General features: G+C 44.2%; 1 protein-coding gene across 8 annotated transcripts in view; it reads left to right on the top strand.

Annotated features, from left to right (window-relative positions):
• Positions 1-23332, top strand: part of NOD1 (nucleotide binding oligomerization domain containing 1) — a 49526-nt gene extending 26194 nt beyond the window's left edge. For 4 of the 8 annotated variants that reach the window (XM_043508960.1, XM_043508962.1, XM_043508961.1 and 1 more), the window contains exons 4-12: positions 1539-3342; positions 5360-5443; positions 6744-6827; positions 7759-7842; positions 9010-9093; positions 14856-14939; positions 15886-15969; positions 17775-17858; positions 18313-23332. In XM_043508960.1, the coding sequence (XP_043364895.1) occupies positions 1539-3342; positions 5360-5443; positions 6744-6827; positions 7759-7842; positions 9010-9093; positions 14856-14939; positions 15886-15969; positions 17775-17858; positions 18313-18406 (2486 nt within the window). In that variant the 3' untranslated portion in view covers positions 18407-23332. The other 4 variants (XR_006279288.1, XM_038392704.2, XM_043508965.1 and 1 more) reach the window with 4 other exon arrangements.
• The last annotated feature ends 645 nt before the right edge of the window (positions 23333-23977 follow it).

Raw genomic sequence — 23977 nt, 5'->3', positions numbered from 1 at the left:
TGAAAACACAGGAACATTGCCCAATGGTTATGATTTTTATTATTCTATACATTTCTTTTTAATCTGTTGAGGTGCCTAGAGCCTGGGATGATGATGATGATTATTAACAAACTAACAAATAGGCAAGGAGCAATGAGTGACAAAGATGCTCAAGGGGATGGAACTCAAGACATATGAGCAAAGGGTGAAGGGTCTGGGTATGTTTAGTTTGGAAAAGAGGAGACTAAGGGAGGACATGATAGCAGTCTTCAAATACTTGAAAGGCTGCCATAAAAAAGATGGAGAAAATTTGTTCTTTCTTGCCGTTGAGGGCAGGGCAAGAGGCAATGGGTTCAAATTACAGCATAGCAGATTTATTTTAAATCTCAGGAAAAACTTCCTAACTGCAAAAACAGTAGGACAATGGAACAGACTGCCTCGGGAGGTTGTGGAAGCTCCTTCACTGGAGGTTTTCAAAAGGAGGCTGGGTTGCCATCTGTCTTGCCTGGTTTAGACACAACAAAAGCTGCATCTTGGCAGGGGGTTAGACTAGATGACCCTTGCAGTCCCTTCTAACCCTGCAGCTCTAAGAACAAATCATTTAACTGAAACTGTCAGGGAAACTTAGAGGGAAGAGTGTAACCATTTAAATTGTCTATGGCTTGGACATCCTGACCTTTGAAGAAAGGACAGTGGGGTCTTTAGGCCTCATCCAAAAGATGGCAGCATCAAGCAACACAGTGCCCCCTAATACAGTGCTGTGCCACTGGGTCAGTACTGTCTGCATGGGAAGTGTGTTTCCAACTGAATCACCAGCACCATGTCCTAGGCAGCATCCCATCAAAGCACTGGCAAAACAGCCCTCTTGAGCCTGTAAAATGTAATTACACCAGGTCAAGACTGGGGAAAGCATTGTGAGCCAGGAATTCTAAAGGCACTCAGGAACAGCTAGCAATCAGATCTTTGTAATCGTCCTAATCTTTTAACTTGGCATGTAGAAAGTACCTGATGCTGTAAAAATAACTGTTCTTAGTTTGTTACTTTGAACTGAGAAATCACATACAAACCTGTTAGCCAATTCATGACTATCCAGAAAATAAAGCATACAGTTGGAAAATGTTGCTAAGCAGAAATTATCTTTCTTATCCTGACAGGAGCTTTGCTATTGCCTCTCAGATTTGTGCTGAACACATGCAAAGAAGAAAAAAAAAGTTCACTATTACAAGTTGTTTCTCCTCCAGAGAAACACTACTTGTCATTGAAAAAACCCAAAGAGCCTCTCTGAGGGTCCTGATGTTGCCTCTCTAGAAACTGTATAATATCAAAAGTCTCACCATTTCCCTCCGTTTCTAGAGAGGCAACTTCAAGACAGTATGTATTTGATAAAAGGTAGGAAGGAGTTAGCTGTAGCCTGAAACTCTTATATACCTAAGAACCACAGGCATAAGTGCTTGTATATAACCAGTCATTCCTCCTTAGTTCCTAAGCATGGCAAGACTTTATATACTGTAGTCCTTATGTTAGATTCAATCTCTTTTAATAATTAATTCTCTCTTTAGTCAGCAGGTACCGTCAGAAACTCAAATATGAATTGGCACGAGACACAAAGTTTGTTATGTCGTATGCTCAGAAGGAGGAAATGCTTCTGGAGGAAACCTATGCTGCTAGTCTTATCGAGCTGGTCAGTTATACCAATGAGAGCCTAGGCAAGGTGAGCCGCTTAGAAGATCTGTTTGATGATAGAATTGGGTTAATTAACGAAGATGGAGAGACGATCTACGTCTTTGGTGATGCAGGTATTGGAAAATCCATTTTGCTACAAAAGATGCAAAATCTTTGGGCCAGAGGCGAATTGGATGTAGGTGCCAAATTTTTCTTCCGGTTCAGGTGCAGGATGTTTAGCTGTTTTAAGGAGAATGAAGCCATCTGTTTGAAGGATCTCCTGTTCAAATACAACTGTTACCCAGATCAGGACCCCGAGGAGGTATTCAACCACATCCTGCACTTCCCTCATACAGCCCTCTTCACGTTTGATGGTTTTGATGAGATCCATTCCGACTTTGACCTGAGCAGTATCCCCGAGATCTGCTCACCCAATGAACCTACCCACCCTCTTGCCCTGTTGGTGAATCTTCTCAGCGGAAAGGTTCTTAAGGGATCCAGGAAAGTCCTGACAGCAAGGACAGGAACTGAGATCCATCAAAACATCATTAGGAAGAAAGTACTGCTCCGAGGGTTTTCCAGCAGTAACCTGAAGGAGTACACTAAGAATTTCTTCAGAGATGAGGAGTATCGGGTATTGATGTCTAACCAACTGGAAGCAAACCCCAGTCTCTGCAGTTTGTGTTCGGTGCCTTTGTTTTGTTGGATTATCTTTAAATGCTTTGAACTCCTCCGTTCCATGTTCGACAGTCATGAGCTTCCAAACTACTCAGTTACACTCACAGATGTTTTTTTGCTCATGACTGAAGTTTACTTGAACCGAACTCTGAAAACAAATTTGCTGAAGAAGAACACCAGGAGCCAAGTGGAGACATTCAGGTCGAAAAAGGAAACTCTGTTCTCTTTGGGTACAATAGCACACATGGGGATGGAAAAGTCTCACTTTATCTTTGACCAGGAGGAAGTCACATCCTTGAACATGTCAGAGCAGGATTTACACCTGGGATTCCTCAGGACGGTTCATGACTGTGGTGGCTATGGAGACCAGTCCTCCTGTGAGTTCTTGCACTTGACCCTGCAGTCTTTTTTCACAGCTTTGTTCCTAGTTACTGAAGAGAAATTGGGTACAAAGGAGTTACTGAAGTTTTTCGCAGAGTGCTCTTCCACTGAGACTGCTCACTCTACTTGTCTTCCTATTTCCTGGTTGCGCAAATGCCCTATAGGAGAAGATCCTTTCCAAAATAAAGAACATTTTCACTTCACCAATCTTTTCCTCTGTGGTCTGCTTTCCAAAGACAAGGAGAAGCTCATCAGACATTTAGTTTCACCTGCAGCCATTAAGAGGAAAAGAAATGCGCTCATCACATATCTCTTAGAAAGCATGAAATTTCAAGTGCAGAGCCTGATGCGGGCAAGACTTAAGGGTTATAAACAGATTCAGATCATGCCCAATTTTGTTTGGATGCTGAGGTGCATTTATGAGACTCAAAGTGAAAAATTAGCCAAGCTGACTGTCAGGGGCACGAGGGCCAACTACCTCAAACTCAACTATTGCAATGCGTATTCAGCGGACTGCAGCGCCATTTCCTTTGTGATGCAGCACTTTCAGAAGCATCTGGGTCTGGATCTAGACAACAATAATATCAATGACTATGGAGTAAAGCAACTTCAACCTTGTTTTAACAAGCTTGCAGTGATCAGGTAGGATGTTGTGCCAGGTGACTGTTTATCTTCGATTTATTACACAATATAAGCATTAAACTTACAGAAACTCTTTAAAGCTTGAGAGAGCTAAAGGCACCAAGTGCTCCTGGAAATAAACTGTGTTCGGCTTTTAAAGCCTTGTTTCAGAACGATCACCTCAGTATCTTAAGAGGAGGCAGCTCCAAGCAGCAAAATTTGCAGGGCTTTGGAGCTGTGCTCTGGCTTTGCTCCAGCTCCAGGCAAAAACCTGCAGCTCCACTGCTCCGGAGCTGCTCCGCTCCAAAGCCATGAAAATTTGGATCAGAATTTTGAACGTTCCAGAGTTTGCCGATTTCAGATCTTTTTGTGTGTGTGTGTGTGTGTGTATGTGTGTGTGTAAGGTAGGATAGCAATAGGGACCAGCTGTGTGAATTTTGAACCCAGATTGCAAAAAATGTCACCAGAACTTTGGGGTGTTTAGGTCTGTGGTCTTGATTTGGGTCCATCTCAGATTATGTCTTGAAAGTGGGCCAGGTTCTGTGAAGAAAGCACAGGAGGTGGGGTGGGGGGAGCAGGGAAGGAGAAGTACTTGCTGGTAGTACTTCCCTTACATGAAAATTTGCTAGAGCCTGTCCTGGCTTTAAAATATGGCAGTGGGAGGAATCTGCCATTCAGTGCAACTGCTGATCAGAGCAGTGTGCCTTTTGTGTTAATATGGCTCATCCTGGCATGAGGACTATCATTTCCATTTGTTATTTTCTGTCCTACAGGAATTGACATTTGTAACAACCCAAATCTAATTTCACAGTGAGTAATTTGAAAAGAAGCAGACTCCTCTGATCTGTAGAAATTGAGCCAGATTCCCTCTACCAATCAATGCATCTCAAAGTGAGCAAGCTACCAATCTCCTGGAAAAAGTAGAAGTGGTTTGGCAGCAGGGTGTTCTCAAGGCTTGTCTGCATGGCACCACAGTGCGGGGTTGTGAATTGCATAGCATGCAAACAGGTTGTGCTGTAACTGCCCCATGCAGACCCTGTTAGCATGAAAGCTACCTGATTCTCATCATCTTTTAATTCATGCCAGCAGGATCTGCATGGGGCAGTTACAGCACAACCTGTTAGTGTGCTCTACAATTCACACCCCTAGGGTGTGCAGCTGTGTAGATAAATCCTTGGCATTGGAGCTTGCTTCAGGAATGGCACTGGTCAAAAATTTTCCAGCGGATCAGTCAGAAAATGCGGATTTCTTGAAATCAAAATGTTTCACAGAAACATGTCGATTTTGATTACGTTTAACAGAAAAACTTCTAAACTATTCATTTTGATAAGGTCAAAACAATTCATCTTTATCCCTTCAACTTTTGTATTATAAATTATAATATATAAAAAAAGTTTAAAATAAAATGTTCTGATTTTTCTGAAACAAAATATTTTGGAGTATTTTGTTTCATGAAAAAATTCAGTGTTTTGACTTTTTGTCACAATTCAGGGCAAAAAAGAAATTTCTAAATTTCCTATGGGATGGAAATTCTGTGTTTTGACCACAGTTCACTAGAGCATATATGTCATGGCTTTCAGAACATGCTTCTCTACTTGCCTGTTTTCTAGCCTTTCACTGAGTATGGGGAGGGATGGTGAGATGACCGGTGGCCCGCTGAGGAGCTGCATCTTGCTGGGATAGGTATTGTTGTGGGGATGCCAAGTTGAACATCTCCTGTAATTATAATAACCTGTGGGAAAACGGGGAGCTATCTGTGGTCTGTTGATCTACTGAATGTTTTTGTTTTTAATTCTGTGTACAGCATACAGAGCATTAGGTGGAAGCTCTATTTTTTTAAAGTGAAAGTTTTAAAAACTGAATTAACATTTCTGTTAATGACCTTAATATATTAAGGTCTGATGCTCTGTTAAAATGTCAGAGGAAAATGTGTAGATCTCCAGCAATCCATGAAGAGGAGGACATAGAATAACCTGTGGCTGGTGATCCCTTCATAATCTGACTAATCAGCCATCGATTCCCTTCTTTCTTCTTTTAGGCTGAGTGTTAATCAAATCACAGATCATGGAGTAAGAGTACTATATGATGAGCTCTCGAAGTACAAAATTGTGACTCACTTGGGGTATGTATCAGTTCAGAACAGCACAAGAGATAATTGTTACATTACAGCACCTTTTATCCTAATGGTCCCTCAACACTAACAGTCGGAACACTAGCAACTACAGGATGGAAACCCAGGCCCCTTTAGGGTATGTCTACATTGCAGTAAAAGACCTGGGGCTGGCCCAGGTCAGCTGACTTGGGGTCGCAGGGCACCACCTGAGCCTGAATGTTTACACTGCAATTTTATAGCCCTGCAGCCTGAGCCCCCGGAGCCTGAGTCAGCTGATCCAGGCCAGACATGACTGTGCCCACGGGTCTTTTATCGCAGTGTAGACATACCCTTAGTTTACTGAACCTGACCATGGCAGGTTTTGTAGGGCACCGTTTTGTGTCATAGTGTAGTGAGATGTGATGCAGGTGTCTGTGTGACAGCACGGCCAGAGAGGGACAGGGACAGCCAGTCCCCCATACAACAGTTCTTCTCCTGTCCTTGATCACAGGATGGATTCCTACAAAGGGCAAAGCTTGCTCATGTTGCAATGCTGATCAGGTGTGTTCAATTTTGCAGCTAGTACCTGACCTTCGTTGTCTTTATCCACCTCTAGTTAAGTCATTTCTTTCTTCTATACAAAGTAAATATAGCTTACAAGAGAGAAGGGGAGTGGAAGGGTCACCTTTCAAGAGGTCATGTTTATTGGATTCTTTTGTATAACCACACTTACCAGTGCAGGAAGCAGTGATTTCCTTAAAGACCTAGAAGAAAATCAGTTTTTTGTCAAGTTTGGGGTGGTGGGCTTGTTAGCCTTTACTCGCTACTTTTGGTTAAATAGTGGCATAAAAATTACTTTATGAAAAGTGAACTTAAGTCCCAAGAATTGCTTCCTTCTACCAATGCCCTATAACCAGTGTACTTACTCAATAATCTGACCTTGCAATGAAAGGAACAGGATGTATTTCAGAGAGCTTTCATGAATCTAATGAAAGAATGAGCACATATTTTGCATAGTTACTGGTTCATTAACTTTTACATAAAAGTATTTTCATATTGGCACCAAAAAATGGAACCTGGGTTTGCTGGAAGAGCTCATTTACATTTCTTTTTATATATAAACGCCTTCCTTCAAATAAATCCCAGTCTGGTTTTAAATTGTATAGCTCTTTATTAAATTATTACTCTCACCACTAAAAATAAATATTTAAATCTTTGTATAGGACCCTCATAAAGATAGATATTCTGTGTGTATCAAAAACATCCAGGTTGTATATATTCAGGTAACAGCAGAAATAATCGGTTTTTACCAATGTGATTTTTCTTTAAGCTTGTACAACAACCAAATTACTGATGTTGGAGCCAAATATGTTGCAAGACTCATTGAAGAATGTTCAAGCCTCACATATGTTAAGTATGTCCAGGACTTTTCCTTATTATGCTCCATGGTACCATAATTAGGGTACATCAACTTTAAAAGGGAGAAAGAGAAATGTTTCTTACATGAATAAAACAAAACACATCTAGATTGAACAAAAGGAGGTTTGCAAAGTTATGTACTTCCTTATAATACTCTGACAATGACAGATCTGCATGCATTCCTTTAATGCTTAATCTTTACTAAAGACTGCGTTGCTCAGTGGGATGCATTCACCCTGATGCAGAGGGTCAGCACAAGACCTATCCTCCACTTATGTCGTATTTTGAGTGCTGGAGAGGAACTTTAGTAGTTCATAAACCTTGTGCTGGGGCCTCTGCATAAGGATACATTTCCCTCGTAACTCATTTCAGGTTGGTGTAGGTCTGACCTTTTCATGAGTAAAGGGAAGGAATGTATGTCAGTATCGTATTTCAATGAAGGAATTACCAAAAGTCAAATGGTGAACCATTACCGTTGTTTACAGGGTAAAGTTAGAATGCCTAGCCATGCACAAGGCCAGTTTTCATCCTAAGGTTAAGCCATGTTAACTTGTCGCTTAATTGTTTTTACCACAGAAGGTGAAAAGAGGCAACAGAAGCCATGTGAGCTAGTGGAGTGAACACAGTACTGAGAGCCAAGGACTCTTGAATTCCAGTCATGGCTCTGCTGCTAACTTGTGCAGCATCAGGTCTAAATTTTGCAGCCAAAAATGATTACTTTTGGTCCGATACCTTGTAACCAAAAGTTTAAATGTGTACAATATTTTAGTCCATGGAAATTTGCAGTAGCCATAACTGACCACCATTATCTTCCATAGGAGTTGGCTGCGTGGGTCAGTGTCTGAGCTGGGGTTTAAATATAGATGTCTAGATAAGTTGGGTTTTTTTAAGAGCTGCATCTTACAAGTGAATATATTTTTATGCAGAATAGGAGCAAACAAGATAACCACTGAAGGAGGGAAATGTCTTGCCCTTGCTATCCAGAAGAGCAAAACAATGTTTGAAATTGGGTAAGTAAAATTAATTACTGCCTGGCAGGAGTCTAAACATGACGTCAGCTGGGGCTGGCAAAGGAGCTATGACAGTTTGCAGCAGCTGAAGAACTGGCCCCCAAGTATAGGAACAGCAGCTTGCAGGAGGCTAGGGCCCGATTAATATATCGGCAAACTAGGCACGTGTCTGTGGCCTAAATTCACATGGAGGGCCCAAAATCATAGGCCAGTGTCCTTTGCCGAACCTGCCTCCTCCTTGACTTGCCCAGGGGGCATTGACCACCTGCAGCAGCACCCTCCATCCCAGCCTGGTGTGGAGGGGAGGCCCCAGAGTTGTGGGAGGGGATGAAAAGTGAGCCCCCTCTGCTCACCCCACTGCAGCAGCTTCTGTCCCACAAGGCTGGGCCCAGCTCCCTGCTCTGGGCATTGTGACCTGATGTGCAGGGTTTGGTCCAGCCACAAGGAGGAGTTGTCATCTCAATAGCAGACTGCCAAGGGAGGTTCCCTGAGTTTTTAGTCGCTCCAGTGGCAGTCTGCTGTTGAGATGCCAACAACTCCCCTGGGCTGGTGTGATAGAGAATTATCGCCATTTTGTCTTCACACGTTACTGAGGATGGAGAGCCTGTGGGGCTGGTTTAGTATCCGCCTCCACTCGGGTCCTGGCCCGTGCACTGGTGTGGAGCTGGGTGGGCACAAGAAGCTTCTCCCCCAATACACATCCTGTGTGGGTTGGGTAAGGGCCAGGTACAGTGACAGTCTCTGCATGCAGGGTGACAGAGAGACTGCACTAAGCACCCCAAAGGGGGCAGGGAAAAGACAGGACAATGGTCCCTCCACCCACACCAGCTCAGAGCAGGATCAACATGCGGGGGAAAGTATCCCATAAAGAAGTGTAGCTGCAGATGGCTCCCCAGCACAGTCCAAGAGACACTCCCACTGAGGCAAACTATCTCCTAGTGTTCCCTTTGGGCTGTGCCTTTACAGCAGAATTGAACCCTCAGTGCTCAGTCCTGCAAGCGGCTGGGAATGGAACCTGCAAGGATCAATGGGAGTGATGGGGGCTGAGTCCCTCATGGACTTGGAACCCGGGTCAGTAGTATACGGTCACTTGGGAGGGCGGAAAATGTGACACGGGTGGCACTAGATCCTTGTTCCTTATTTCTCTCTGTTTTCTTTCCTTGCCAGGATGTGGGGTAACCAGATTGGAGATGAAGGAGCTAAGGCGTTTGCAGAGGCACTGAGGAATCACCCCACCTTAACCAATGTGAGGTAATAAATCAGCTTTACAGAACACCTGCCTTTTTAACGGACTTTGGAATGCGAGCTGATCTGGAGAGGCTTTGTCTGAGAAGGCCGTTTGGTAATGCAGCCTTTCCTCTGTAGGCTAACAGGACCCTGAGTCAAACAAGAGACTAGCCTGAGGTCTGGGATCAGGTGGGATTTTCAGTCATAACACAGGTTGTCATTTGTATGTCTGTCATTTTTTCTTTTTATAATGCTCCAAGTTATGGCCTAGCGCCTGGGTCTCTGTAACCTTGCACCATCAATGGTCCCTTAAACCCATTTACCATTATCATTTGGTAGCACTTGGCACCTACTTTGTAATGGTGCAAATGACTGCACAGGTCACAGGGTGATGGGGAAATAGGCCCTTGGTGTGCTGAATGTTAGTAAAGCATGCTCTCTTGAGGAGAAACAAGCAACTTCTGTACTATTTCTTAGGCTACGTCTACACTAGAGACCTTACAGTGGCATAGTTGTACTGATACATCTGCGCCGCTGTAAGTTCTCCTGTGTAGCTGCTCTATGCCGACGGGAGAGAGCTCACCCGTCGACATAATTAAACCGTCCCCAACGAGTGGCGGTAGCTATGTCAGTGGGAGAGCGTCCACACCAGTGCTTCTGTCGGTCACTTATGTCGGTCAGGCAGGTGTTTTTTTCACACCCGTGAGTGACATACATTTTACCGACAAAAGTGCTAGTGTAAACATAGCCTTAGACTGTAAACTCTACAGGGCAGGGATCATGTCTTGGTTAAGTGTTTGCACAACAGGGCTACCACAATAGAAGTAATAGTGATCCATGAGACAGTGTTGGTAATGAAGTTCAGCCTGAAACCAGTATCTGAAAGCACTAAAATGTTTGAAGTTGGCAATGTGGTATGAGGGGAAGCTAGCATTGTAAATCTCATGACTCAGCTCATACCTATTTGCTTTAATGTTTTCAGTTCTTGCTGTGAATTTTAAAATCATTTTCATGGCCACTTCCCAGTTTCAATGCATGCTCCATACTGCCCCACCTCTTTTTTTTTTAGCTCAATTACTTTCATTTTGTCTCCCAGTTATACTAAACTTCATGACCCTCTCTTGAAATAAAGAGCAAACACCCTTGCTTGCTTTCCCCACAAGATGGTGCACTTCACTAGTTTCTTCAGTGGAGAAACAGGGAGTGTGGCGAAGACATTCGGGATCTCTGGAGAGCTCACTGCTGCTGTCTCAGACTATCAGTGATTTCATAGCTAGAGCTCGGCCCTGTTTTCTCTTGGCAGATGACTGCCTGAAACACAACGAAATGATGAACAGCTGCATTTTTGTTCAAATAGAAAAGCTACCTAAGAGAGCCAACATCTCCTCAATGCAGAATTCCTCTAGAAGTCTTATCTCAGGTGTGATCCACCTTGAGCCAGCACTAAGCTGGGTTATGCTTGCCTGGCCCTCTTGCTCGGGAACAAATTTGTGTTTGAATTTAGTGCTTGCCGAAGCGAATATGATGATGTGCACAGGCAAGCTCCAGTCATTGTGCGCGTGTGCAGTATGAATTCTGCCATTGCACCTGCACCTGCCTCGTTCTTAGAACCATGGGGTTAGAAGGGACCACAAGGGTCATCTAGTCTAACCTCCTGCCAAGTTGCAGGATTTGGTGCGTCTAAACCAGCCAAGACAGACGGTGACTCAGCCTCCTTTTGAAAACCTCCAGTGAAGGAGCTTCCACAAGCTCCGTAGGCAGTCTGTTCCATTGTCCTACTGTTCTTACCATTAGGAATTTTTCACTGAGATTTAATCTAAATCTGCTATGCTGTAATTTGAACCCATTTCCTCTTGTCCTGTCCTCTGTGGCAAGAGGACAACTTTTCTCCAACTTTCAAGTTTTTGAAGACCCCTGTCTTGTCATCCTTTAATCTCCTCTTTTCCAAACTAAACATACTCAGTTCTTTTAGCCTTTGCTCACATGGCTTGCATTCCATCTCTTTGATCATCTTTGTCTCTGGCCTCTGGATCCTTTCCAGTTTCTCCACATCCTTTCTATACATTGGTAACCAAAACTGGACACACTACTCCAGCTGTGGCCTTACCTGCACTGAGTAGAGCTGTACTGTCACCTGCCATGATTGCATCCTATGCCTCTGTTAATGTAGTCTAAAATTTCATTTCTTTTTTTGCAACAGCATTGCACTGCTGACTCATGTCGAGGTTGTGATCCACCACAACTCCCAGATCCTTTTCAGCAGTGCTGCTGCCAAGCCAGTTATCCCCTATTCTGTATTTGTGCATTTGGTTTTTCTTCCCTAAGTGTAGCACCTTACGTTTGTCTTTGTTGAATTTCAACTTGTTATCTGTAGCCCAGTTCTCCACTTTATCAAGATGCTGCTGAATTCTAGTTCTATCCTGCAATGTTTTGGCAACTCCCCCTTAGCTTTGTGTCATTTACAAATTTGATCAGTGTGCTCTCTATACCAACATCCAGGTCATTAATCATTCTTAATTTACAGTTCTTAAATTAAGAATTTACATTCTGAATCTAGAGTACTTTAATCTTGTTCCATCTATTGAATACCCATTAGCGTCAATGGTGGTTTTTATGCAAAGTTTAAGGGTGGATGAAGATAGCCCTAAAATAATTTGTTTCAATCTTTTAGCATGTCATCCTTTTACTTAGGTCCAGACGTCACAGGTGCTGAGTACCTGCAGTTTCCACTGAGGTCAGTCGGAGTTCCAGGTGCTCAACACCTTTCAGAATTCAGGCTCTTTACTAGACTAACCACTAATCTTCATGGACTTTAATGAAGACATGTGCTTGCTTGCACATCATTGGAACATAAGAATCACCTTATCAGGCCGGACCTTTAGTTCGGAATCCTACCTCTGGTAGCAACCAATAATTGCTGCTTCAGGGTTTGTCTACACACAGAAGTTGCACTGGTCTAACTTGCGTTGGTTTAGTTAAACTGCTCAACTTATCTGGTTCATACCAGGGAAGTTGATGATTCAACCAAGGAACCGCATTCAAAGGCCTTTGTAGGACTGAATCTCAGCCATTTGCCAGCCGACGTTCCTGATGCAATGCCTCCCCCCAATGTTTGAGCCATCAGGCTGGCCCTGAGAGTACTGCAGATAAGTATTGAGGGATTGTTGGCAGCCAAATGCAGCATCATCAGCCATTCTTGTAACTGACCCAACCATCCATGTACCTGGCTCTGACTTGTCACACCGCTCATGGACCCTTCTGAACCAGTTTTGAACAGTGAAGGGTCAATGTGCACCCAGCCTTTACACACAGGGCAAACAAGAGGGTCCCAGGTGTGGTTGTGGCCCATGCACACGATGTCACACATCACTGACGCCTGCCCTCTGACCAGATTTGATGGTGGTCAGAAGCCTCTGGTGCTTGGCTGATGAGGTTTCTGCAAATAGGCTTGGCAAGCTCTGCACCCAATAAGAAGAAAATCAACTAATGTTGCTTGTGTGTGTGACTCCTCTTGTATCGGTTTAAGCCTGCCTTACAGAGGTTAGCTTGTACCTGTACAGGAACAAATTCCATAGGTTGTCCATGGGCCTGGTCCAAAGCCCAGTAAGCCCATGGAAAGACTCCTGTTGATTTCAGAGGACTTTGGCTTAGGCCCTAAATGGTGGGTGCGGTAGTGTGGTCTTGTATTTGTTCTCCCAGGCTTGTCCTTCCATTTCATTGAGTGTCAGAGCCCAGCATGCTCATGACTAGTTCAAAGTCTTGACTGCTAGCAATTGGGAATCAACTGGAAGGCCTGACTTTGCATGGTGGTGTTCTCCCCCACTCTGCCCCCGTGCTTTCCTCACTTTTTGCCTCCTTACTGGTATTTTGTTCATAGGCACTGATTCCGTGGGTGCTCCAGGGCTGGAGCACCCATGGGAAAAAAAGATGGGTGCTGAGCATCCACCGGCAGCCCTCCTATCAGTGCCTCCTCCTCCCCGCCAGTGTCTCCTGCCTGCTGTCGCCACGCCGATCAGCGCCTCCTTCCCTGTGCCTCCCACTCACCGCGATCAGCTGTTCCACAGCATGCAGGAAGCGCTGCGAAGGGGGTGGGGGGTAATAAGAGGGAGGAGCAAGGGCAGGGCATACTTGAGGGAGAAGGCAGGATGGGGATGGGAGCCTTGGGGGAAGGGACAGAGTGGGGATGGGGATGGGGGGGAGCACCCCCCGGCCACATTAGAAATTCGACGCCTATGGTTGTGTTTGAATCCAAGGAATAAGTTGTGAAGGATCAGTTGGAAATGTGAGTAGTTAGTACATTCTCCTGGTTCTCCGCTCCAAGAAACAGCCCCCTCTTCCCCCTGCTGTGTTAACTGTATGAATTCAGTTTACTATGTCTGATGTAAAATGTATATATGTGACTGATTTGAATTTGGGCTTCATTGGTACCCAAGGAAAATAGTGGGTGAAATTCACTCCTGTGAAGGAGGCAAACACAAAGCCTTTGTGCACTTACATCCCCCAACTGCCCTATTTTTAACACTCATATGAGAATTAAGTGGTTACCTAGGCCTTGTGTTTGCTAGTTGCCCAGGACTGATCTCACTGTCATCCCTGCAATACTGCCAGCTCATGTTTGGTTTCCAGAGGGACTTAGAAGCGCTGCTTTTTAAAGATTTGAAACTTGGAGCTTAGTATTAGACAGATACTCTTACCAACGTCTAGCTGAAGATAGAGGAAAAGATTTAAAAAGCCTCTGGTCTGCACTGAAAACTGTGTGTATGTATAAGTAAGGCTAGGTTTTAGTCATAGGTATTTTTAGTAAAAGTCATGGACAGATCATGGGCAGTAAACAAAAATTCACGGCCCATGACCTGTCCATGACTTGTACTATATACCTGACTAAATCTTGGGTGCTCTGGGGAAGGGGGCAGCCCGGGTGCTGGGGGCGGGGCAGTGTGTGGCCCGAGACCCCCACTGATGCTGGGGGAGGCAGGGCTGTGTGGCAGCCCGAGACCCCCACTGGTGCTGGGGAGGGGGCAGCAGTGGCCCGAGACTGCCCCAGGAGTGACCAGTGCAGCTGGCCCAGGGGCTGCCCAAGCTGCTTGGGTAGCCCCAGGCTAGATGCACTGGCTGCTGCAGAAGTCCGGAAAAGTCCCGGAATCCATGACAGACTCGCAGCCGTATGTGTAAGCCTACATTTCCATGGTTAGTTGCACGCTGGGTGTTTGCAAGAACAACTAGGCATCTCGGAGATTAAATTCCACAGGTACAAGCTATAAATGACCAGCTCTTACCTAGGGTTGTGGTAACTGCATTGAACACAGATACATTGTTGAACACATGCCTCAGATAAGGCTAATTTTAGGGGTTGGGTGAGCAGAACAGTGACTTCTGGGGGCGCTGTGCTGCTGGTTTTTTTCCTTGTGTGTCTGGTGGTTTGGGGTGTTTTTGGCTTAGCTAGTGGTGGGGATGGTACTGGTGCCAAAAACATTTTCCACCCTCGCACTCAAAGCCACCAATCACGATTCTGCTGTCAGTACCCTAAGTTCAACTCTTTGATGCCAAACCTTGTGACCTGTGTAACTGAGGGCAGAGTCAGACCCAGGCTGTACGACAGTAACAGAAGCATGTAGTTAAAATGCTTCCGCTGGTAAAGTCTTAATTAGTTCCCGTTTGTAGAGCCCTTTGAGCATGTAAATCACTCTCGAAATGCTACGTATTAGGATTGATTTAAAGACAAGTCAGGCTTTTTGTAAAATGGAGATGCTGGCTATTTTTATGTATTCCTCTCTCTTGTTTCCCAGTCTTGCATTCAATGGCATCACGACAGAGGGAGGCAAAAGCATTGCCGAAGCTTTGCAGCACAACACCACCGTGAAAATATTTTGGTAATCAGTATTGGTTCATTCTGTGGGAATATCTGCCCACTTACTCATTGTTAATGGGTTGGAAAGGAAAGCTGCAACTTATTTTTACACTTTCGCACTGGGAAGTAAGGATCATTTCACTTTAGAATGGGGGTGAAGAAAAAGGATGATGATGTGTTCTTTATGACAAGTCTTTTCCAGAGCCGTGTGCTAGCTCTTATCTAACCAGCACAGGCCTGTCTCCTCCAGCTGGGAATCACACCCCCAGCTTGAAGTACAGACGTACCCTTAGGCTAGGTCTACACCACAAACTTAGATCAATATAACTGCGTTACTCAGGGGTGTGAAAAATCCACCCCCCCGAGCAATACAGTTATACCAACCTAACCCCAAGCGTAGATAGCGCTGTGTTGATGGGAGGGCTTCTTGTGTTGACATAGCTACTGCCTCTTCTGGTGGTGGATTAATTGCTGATGGGAAAAGCCCTCCTCCTGGTATTATAGTGTCTTGGATGGAGTGCTACAGCAGTGCAGCTGTGCCACTGCAGTTTTTAAGTGTAGACCTGAGTCTCGTCTCCTATCACTTTTGTCGTCTGAGACAAGATTTTGTTTGTTTGTTCCCACAGCCTTCATGGCTTCTCCAATGCTACTCCCACCTCTGGATCTGTCCATGTCTTCCAGTGCATTGCATTTACCCTCTCATACACATCCCCTTCCCTTTCTGCAAGGCCCACACCTGCTAACCCATGTCAGTGAAATATCAGCACCGCCCCATTGTTAATAAAAACCAAGTAGGCAGTCTCTGGGCCTCTCATGTGTTTTTGTGTCCAGGCTTCGGAAGCTGCTCAGGACAGGAACTGTTTGTGGCTTGTCCAAAGCTTAGTGCACTGTCAGCACTTAAATAATTGAGTAGCAAATGTCAAAATGTGAAACAGAGTTTCTGAACAAACTCTCTCTCCCCTAATTAGGTTAACTAAAAATGCAATTGATGACGAAGCCGCAGAGAGTTTTGCAGAGATGCTGAGAGTCAACAAGAAGCTAGCGCATTTATGGTGAGTTAGTTACATTTAGACAAGCCTGGCTTGTTGTCACCCATCACATTAAAACTTAAACTTCCAAGTCTATGCAGGTCACAGCGAGCAATCTCGGCAATGCCTGGACATGTTCGGGCACTCCTGGACTAGGTGGGTGACAAGGGAAACAAAGCTGCTGTTTTGCTTTTTATTTTATTTATTTATTTTTAAACTTTTGAAAAAACATGCATCAAGTTGGGCACCTGAATCTGCATTTAGGTGCCTCAGTAAACATCCTGCAAACTTGCAGCGTCTATTGCAAAGAGTGGACGCTCCGGGCAGTCAGCACCTCTGAAAGCAAAAAGGGGCCTTAGCTTTTCTGCAGCTACATTTGAACATTTTGGCCACAGTTTTTTATAAATCTGCCTGAAAATAGCACAAGCCCAGCACCCTTTGGGCCAGAGCCGGCCCAGCGGCTAAGTAAAGCACGGGTGCTACTGCCAGTGGACAAGTTTATATCCTGGCTTTCTTGATTAAGCTACCTGATGCTTTGAAATGGCAAACTGACCAGGGTAGAGATTTGTACTTGAAACTGAGCTGAACGTTCTTCCAGTGGCTGAAAGCACTTGCAACATCTCAGTTTGTTGATCAAGTTCAGAAAGTTCTTCAAGGCAGTTCTTCCTTTCTCCCCCGAGAGAGATTTTTGAGAATTAATTTGATTTTCTAGCTGAATCCTGAATCTCTGCCAATCACGAGAGCTTATAGAGTGTGTGGCATATCATGAAAGCTACCAGGTGGGTGGTGGTCACCTCAACTGCGTATCTTTATATTATTTCAGCAGAGGGTAGTTTTTAATTTGAGACAACCGTTCTACTCTAGAACAGTTAATGAGGCTCCCATGCTGTCTCCATTTCTATTCTTGTGTATCTTTCAATTTCAACTCTTATATCAAGTGTGCTTTATGTCCAGTGCATGAGCATCTTACCTAGATACTACTGCAGATACATTTCTTCATAATCAAACCATAGACTAGACAGAACTCTACTTAGAACTGATACCTGAAGCTCATGACTAATTTGCTGGAAGGGTCACCTGTGAACAATATGTGGTGCTCACTTTTCCCCCTTGACCCATACGAGGGGGAATATATTGACCTTATTTCGTCCCTGGCCTCAGCAGTGGCAACTCCTGTTGACTTCATTGGGAGTTGCGCTTGCTTACACTAGGGCTGTTTGATGCAGTGTCTCCACAGAGATCCCAATCCTCGCTGGCCTGATCTCAAGAGACTGCGATTTAGAATTTCATTTGGATTGTTCACATGGCAAATAGTGACCACTAAACACCCGGACTGCCCCAGGATTTATGCACAGAATTGGTCTGCTACTCCATGAAGAGTCCTTCTTAAGTAGAAAATATAATTACAATGGACTAAAGCAACAGAGTGAAGAACTTAATGTATCAATGGATCCAGTGTTCATAATTTCCATACTGATAGTAACCAGCTTCCACTTATCAGACAGCAGGTGCATCATCAATTGCATAATTCAGCTCACTAACCCTGAAACACACACACAAATACTTTAAAATCAAGAGGCTTTAAGACTCTTGGCCTTGCTGCTGGTAACAGATCTGGGGGGAAGATTGTCTGATGCTAGCACGCCCTCCATGCAGATGGTACCAGAAACTACCTCTTCTTGGCAAACAATCAACCCTGCTCATCAGTGTCAAGCAGAGCTTAACTCCCAGTGTTGATTTCTGCATCAAATACACGGCATGTGCAAGAGAGGGGATGCTACAAATCGGAGTTAAAACAGCTTGTTTGACTTGAAGTGCTTTATTTTTAGGCTTATCCAGAATCAGATTACAGCCAAAGGGGCCAAATACCTCAGTGAAGCTCTCCAGGAGAACACAACCATGAAAGAAATCTGGTAAGATCCCACTCCTCAGAAGGTTGCTTTGTAACTTTATTTCCTTTCAAATGCTTTGACTATGACACTTGCAGTAAATCAGAATTTAGAGCAGGGGGGCTCAACCTTTTCCTTTCTGAGGCCCTCTTCCCCCGCCCTACCCAAACGCTATAAAAATTCCATGACCCACTTGTGCCACAAACTGTTTTTCTGCATGTCCAGTAGATTAAAAGCCAAGGCTGGCATTAGGGGGTAGATACCCTGGGCAATTGCCCAGGGTCCCGCAAAGCTAAGTTGCTTGTGCTTCAGCCTGGGTGGTAGGGTTTGGGGTTTCTGCCCTCAGTCCCCGACTCCTGGTTGAGAATTGCTGATTTAGAGCAAATTTCCAGGAGGGGATGTTGTATTTCCAGCCTGTAGGATTCAGATTTTGAAGGACCTACTCATGCCAACACTTACACCTATGCTTTGCTCACAGGAGCAGTCCCATTGGCTTCAATCTGATCGCTTTCCTGCAGAAAGCAAAGCACCTGCATAGGTATTTGAAGAATCAGGGCCTGAATTCTGCTTGATATGAATATTTTTTTCAAGCTTTCTTCAACGTGTTTCTGCTACCAATGAGCCAAAGCCAGACAAGCAGATGATGGCTGCATTTAATTAACATTAATAATTTGGTTCACAGAATTTGTGCTTTGATTTTCTTTTTTCAGATAGCACTCCCTGCACAGTAAAGGAGATTTGCTTGGTTTAGATGAGGTGGGCATCACATGTCACCTGGGTTCTGAGGCACAAAGCCAAAGACTGTTCCTTCTGCTAGCTCTGAAGCATGGAATAGCCAGTAGAATTGGGTTATTTTTACCGCTACTGCTTTCAGGCTGTGATTTTGTACAACATATTTGGTTTTAAAAAAAAAAAAATCTGTATTTTTCTTAAGTGCCAGGCCATGATGTTCCTACTTTGAAAGCTTGTCAGTCACCACCTGTGTTCCACTGCAACAGGCCCATGGGGGAGGTGTTCTGTTACACAGCTGTGGTTGGGGTGTGTGTACACAAGTTTTCTCTATCTGTCACTAATATTTTCAAACCAAAGGAAGGTTCCTAGTGGTTTGTTTCTCAGAGGTGGTGAGCAGTGGTAGGATTTGTGAGCGCTCAGCCCTTCTGAAAACCAGGCTATTTATATACAGGAGCCTAACTTTAGGCAGCTGCATTTGAAAATGTTGATCTAAAGCCATATCACTATTAAAAGAAACATCTCAGCAAATTAGGTTGCCCTTAGTATATTTTGCCCTGCTCAGGAGGATATGGACTAATGAGGGCAAAAACGTGAACAGTCTCTGTTCATTTGGTTACACTAGATTCCCGCACATGGGGAACCTTAGTCAGCTGGATCCCTTTTTTCATACTGGCCATAATATAATCAAACATACCGTTCACCTCCTGGGCAATTCAAAGCAGTATGGGATTATCTTACTCCAAGTGTAAAGTCACCTTGACTAGCATAAAGCTAAAACATTAATGCTGGCTGCCTAATTTTAGCCTTCTACCTCTATAATGATGCTTGGGCTCTTAAGAGCACCAAGCACCCAACCAGCTCTGATTCACTTTAATGTGCTCAGCACTCAACAGTTTCCACTTGAGAACCTAGAGATAAACTAATTTGAGACACCAGTTTTTGAAAAATCTTGCCCCACATGTCTGTAATCAGAACTACAGTGTTACCTAGTTAGGAGAGAGTCCCATTTGGGGTTTGTGCCCAGGTATGCACATTTGGTAAGGGAGTAAAGTAGCACACAGAGTCCAAGGAAACTTTGATTGTTGCTTGAAAAAGCCAAAGACATGAAATTACCAAAAAGTGCTAAATATAGTAGGCGAAAACTCTTCATTTTCTATTTCCTTTCCCCCCCCACCAGCTTAAATGGGAACCTGATCAACCAAGAAGAGTCCAAAGCCTTTGCAAATGAAGAGCGCATTATTTGCTTTTGAGTGTGTTCTTTCCAGTTTGGACAAGCTCAGTATTACAAGTATTGTTCCAGCACTTAGAGACTGCAGGGTTACCAAGGCATCCATCTGCACTGGGGACGTCACCACATGTAAGAGAGTCTGATTAACTGGCTTTTTCAGAACATTCTGCCCTTCCCCCTCCAGGAAGGTGCCTGTGTTGTTGTTCCACACTTTTGCCGAGTGTGACAGTGCCTTAGAGAACTATGTTTGTACAGTGCTTAGATGATTTAAAGTGCCCTGTCAGTGTAATCAAACCAACGCCCCTCTCCCCTCAGCAGGTCTACGTACTTTTGATACATGGATATAGATGTATTATAGCTTTATAGCTTATTTATATGTACAATTAAGGCTGCAAGATCTTGTGGAAGAGCCACAAGCTCACAGCAACATCCCCAGTAGACAGAGGAAAAGCTTGTGAGCATTTGGAGATCCTGAGTAGAACTGTAAACCATCCATGCAAGGCATTTTCGGTGCTCGTGCCTGAGGTCTAATTTTCCCGATCAACTGTCAGTGGAGCTATAGGTGCTTAGCACTCCTGAAAAGCAGGATCTTGGACTTTAGGCTTTCATTGTTTTTAATACTCCTTCCTCCATATTGGAGCTAATTCACACAACTTCCCCCAGATACCCAGCAGCACTCCTGCCATTTTTTTAGAATTTTGTGTGGTCAGTATAGAGACAGGCCCCTGTAATTACAGTGTTCAGTTTTGGGGGATTCTGGAGATAAACCTGAAGAATTGGCTGCTAGCCTCAGATATTAGACAAATTTAGACTGGACTTAAAAGGTACACATTTTTAATGAGAATTATTAGCTATTGGAACCATTTACACAGGGGTGTGGTGGATTCTCCATCACTGAGGATTTTTAAATCAAAGTTGGATGGTTTTCTGAAAGATCTGCTCTAGGAATTGTATTAGGGGAAGTTCGAGGGCCTGTGTTGTACAGGAGGTCAGACTAGATCAGGGTTCTCAAACTGGGGGTTGTGACCCCTCCTGAGGTTGAGAAATTATTACATGGGGGGGAGGGTCATGAACTGTCAGCCTCAACCCCCAAACCCTTCTCCCCCCCAGCATTTATAATAGTGTGAAATATAAAACAGTGTTTTAATTTATATGGGGGTCGCACTTAGAGGCTTGCTGTGCAAAAGGGGTCACTAGTAGAAAAGTTGAGAACCACTGCACTAGATGATCAGAATGGTCCTGTCTGGCCTTGGAATCTGACATGGTGCTGCTAGCAACACACCAACAGCAAAGAGCAAGGAGAACTGAAGAACGAATTGAGTTGAGCAGAAATTTATTTCCCAGCAACAGGGAAGTGTTAAAAACTGTTGGCGAATGTAAGACTTCCATGCCAGTCCTACCTGAATTAACAGAACCATTGAAAGTGTCAGTAGGAGATTGAAATGACAAGCCACAATCTTGAGCTAGAAGAGTTGAGAAGCAAAATGATTTTCAGTAGGAACGAGTGATTTTGGGAGCCCAATCTGAGCTGCCTTAAAGCAGCCTGATTCTCAGAGGGCAGGTGTGCAGTACTTTGTGAAAAGCAGGCCTTTTTTAATGCATCTCAAGCTTTGAAGCACCCCAAAGTATTAAACACTTGATCGATGTTCCTTAATTTTCCTTTAGTTAAATAAATGTTCATTCGCTAGATTAAAAAAAAAAACACACCCCAATACACCTACCTCTATGTGTGCTGGGTTCTTTATTTACTAACTTGCCCACCGACCCAGGTAGGATGAAGGAAGGAAGATATGGTGTAAGTTTAGTAAAAACAATCTTAGATCTCCACAAAGTTAAAATAGTTCAGGGGTTTTCTTTCTATTTTAAATCCACCCCTTTTTTTTAAACCAAATGTATTTTTCTTAAGTGCCAGGCCATGATATTCCTACTTTGAAGCTTGTCAGTCACCACCTGTATTCCACTGCAACAGGCCCATGGGGGAGGTGTTCTGTTACACAGCTGTGGTTGGGGTGTGTGTACACAAGTCTTTCTGGTAGCAGCACCCTCCTGTTTCCCAACCCCATTTATTCCTTTTTTCCCAAAAAATATTAGTGTGTTTATTTTCAGTGGACTTTTCTCACTGGCTATTATGTCAGTGATGTGGCTCTCCTCCCACGGAGGTGAAGTGATGACATTTCCATGTCTTCCTAGAGAAATCAGCTAACTGAAATGATTGATGCACCTGGGTCACTTGTTTACTGAAGCAAAGAGGTGCAGAGTTAGACATGCAGTATATTTTAAGCTGTAAAAACATCTGCCCACACAAAATATTTAAAACAGTATTGTAGGCTATTTTTAGAAAACACCCACACTTTTCTCTTAGGTTATGTCCACACTACACTTTCATTGTTAAAACTTTTGTCGCTCAGAGGGAGTGAAAAAACACCTCCCTGAACAAAAGTTTTAGCGATGAAAAGTGCCCATGTGGACACTGCTTTGTTAGTGGAAGACTCTCCCACTGATGAAGCTACCGCCCCTCATTCGAGGTGGTTTTATTTTGGCATTAGGAGTGCGCTCTCCTGGTGACAAAGAGAAACTACAATGACACAGCTGCACCATTGTAAGGTGTGCAGTGTAGACATAGCCTACATCACACTAAAGTCTTCCCATTCCCTCGCCAGGTGGCAGATACAACTGCCACCAAAAAAGGGCATGATCCTGAGAGGTAGCGAGTCCCCTTTGTTCCTACTGTGCTCAGCACGTCCCAGGAGGTACTGGTAGCGGAATTAAACCCTAGAGCATAAGAGGGAAAAATGCATTTTCATTATTCCAAGTCACTGATATGAAAATACAAAATGTCCATGAATTTAATATGCTCGTTTGGAGCTTCTCCCGTCAGCTTCTTCTGCACGAGGGTTTAGAAGAGGGTTTGGCACTAATCCTGGTACAAACCCTGTTACATGCATACCTGTTACAAAGCATAGGTCCGGTGCTGCATAGCGTTCACTGAACTGCTCAGGGAAGCAGGCACTGCATTTGGTAGGAACAGGCCTTGAGTTGAGAAACCATGAGCTGTAGACTGTGGGCCTGTTAAACACTCCTGTCCAACCAACCCTTCGCATCAAAGGAGGATCCATGTACAGAGAGCTCAGAAGACTGTGCCTTGGCTGTAGTGTTATTGATACTGAAGCCGTAGCAGATTTCTGCTCCAAGTGGAGCCGAGACAGCGATTTATTGCCGCATTACTTCATAGCTTCAGCTTGTGGAGAACATGGCTGCCATGCATGGAGAAGCTTGAATTTCCTGCCACAGAGTTTTGGGCTTCACTTTTTTCTTCATAAACTTAATGGGCTATTTGCAGTGAGCTCCCAAACTATAGCTTGACCACCTACAAAGGGGACCTTGTTACCAGAATTCAGGTTTCTGAGAAAGCCCTTAGATTGTAATTAAATACATATTTTTAAACTTGGAATTAAAGTCCTTTTTACAGAACCATGTATTTTTTCACCCCTTTGTTAATAAACAGCTTTTTAAGAGCTTCTCTAGCCTGCTCCTGTGATTCATTGGGGTTTATTTCAGTCCTGTCAAGCAGACATTGGGTAGATTCAGCCCTGGATGTGACAGCATAGCTCAGACTACAGAACGCCATTAATGAAAATTCTTCATCGGGTGGGAAGAGCAATTGCAACTGCTCAATGGGTGCACAGTCAGCTCTCCTGGAGGGGTCCTACAGCTGGCCAGACTGGGGGCAATACTAGCCAGGCAGAGGGCCTGGGCAGAGCAGCTCAGACTGCACTGGTAGGAGTCCTGGTCATGAGATGACTCTAGCAATCGCTCTGTGCTCCCCTTCATGCCCTAGGTGGACTCCCCTCCCGCTCAGGGAAGTGTCATTTGTACTTGGCTGGCACAGACCTAGTAGGTTTGTTAGACACACACATGTCCCAGCTTTATACAAAGACTAACACACTGGCCTTTGGGACAACCCAGTTCAACTCAGTCACACACTTCTGCACCTTTACTCCTAAGCTTGTGTTTGGAGCCAACGTTGCAAAGCTGTTTTAATGCCATGAACAAGCTGACATAAGTATCAACCAGAAACTGTTTTTAAACAAGCATTTAACAGTGGTTTCTTAATATACAGTAAGGATGTGTGAACAGCAGCACTGATGAGGCCTTATAGTGTCCAGTAGACACTCTCCTTCAT

This window comes from Dermochelys coriacea, chromosome 2 (assembly GCF_009764565.3).
Source record: "Dermochelys coriacea isolate rDerCor1 chromosome 2, rDerCor1.pri.v4, whole genome shotgun sequence".
NCBI lineage: Eukaryota > Metazoa > Chordata > Testudines > Dermochelyidae > Dermochelys > Dermochelys coriacea.
This window is presented reverse-complemented; position numbering and strand designations above follow the sequence as displayed.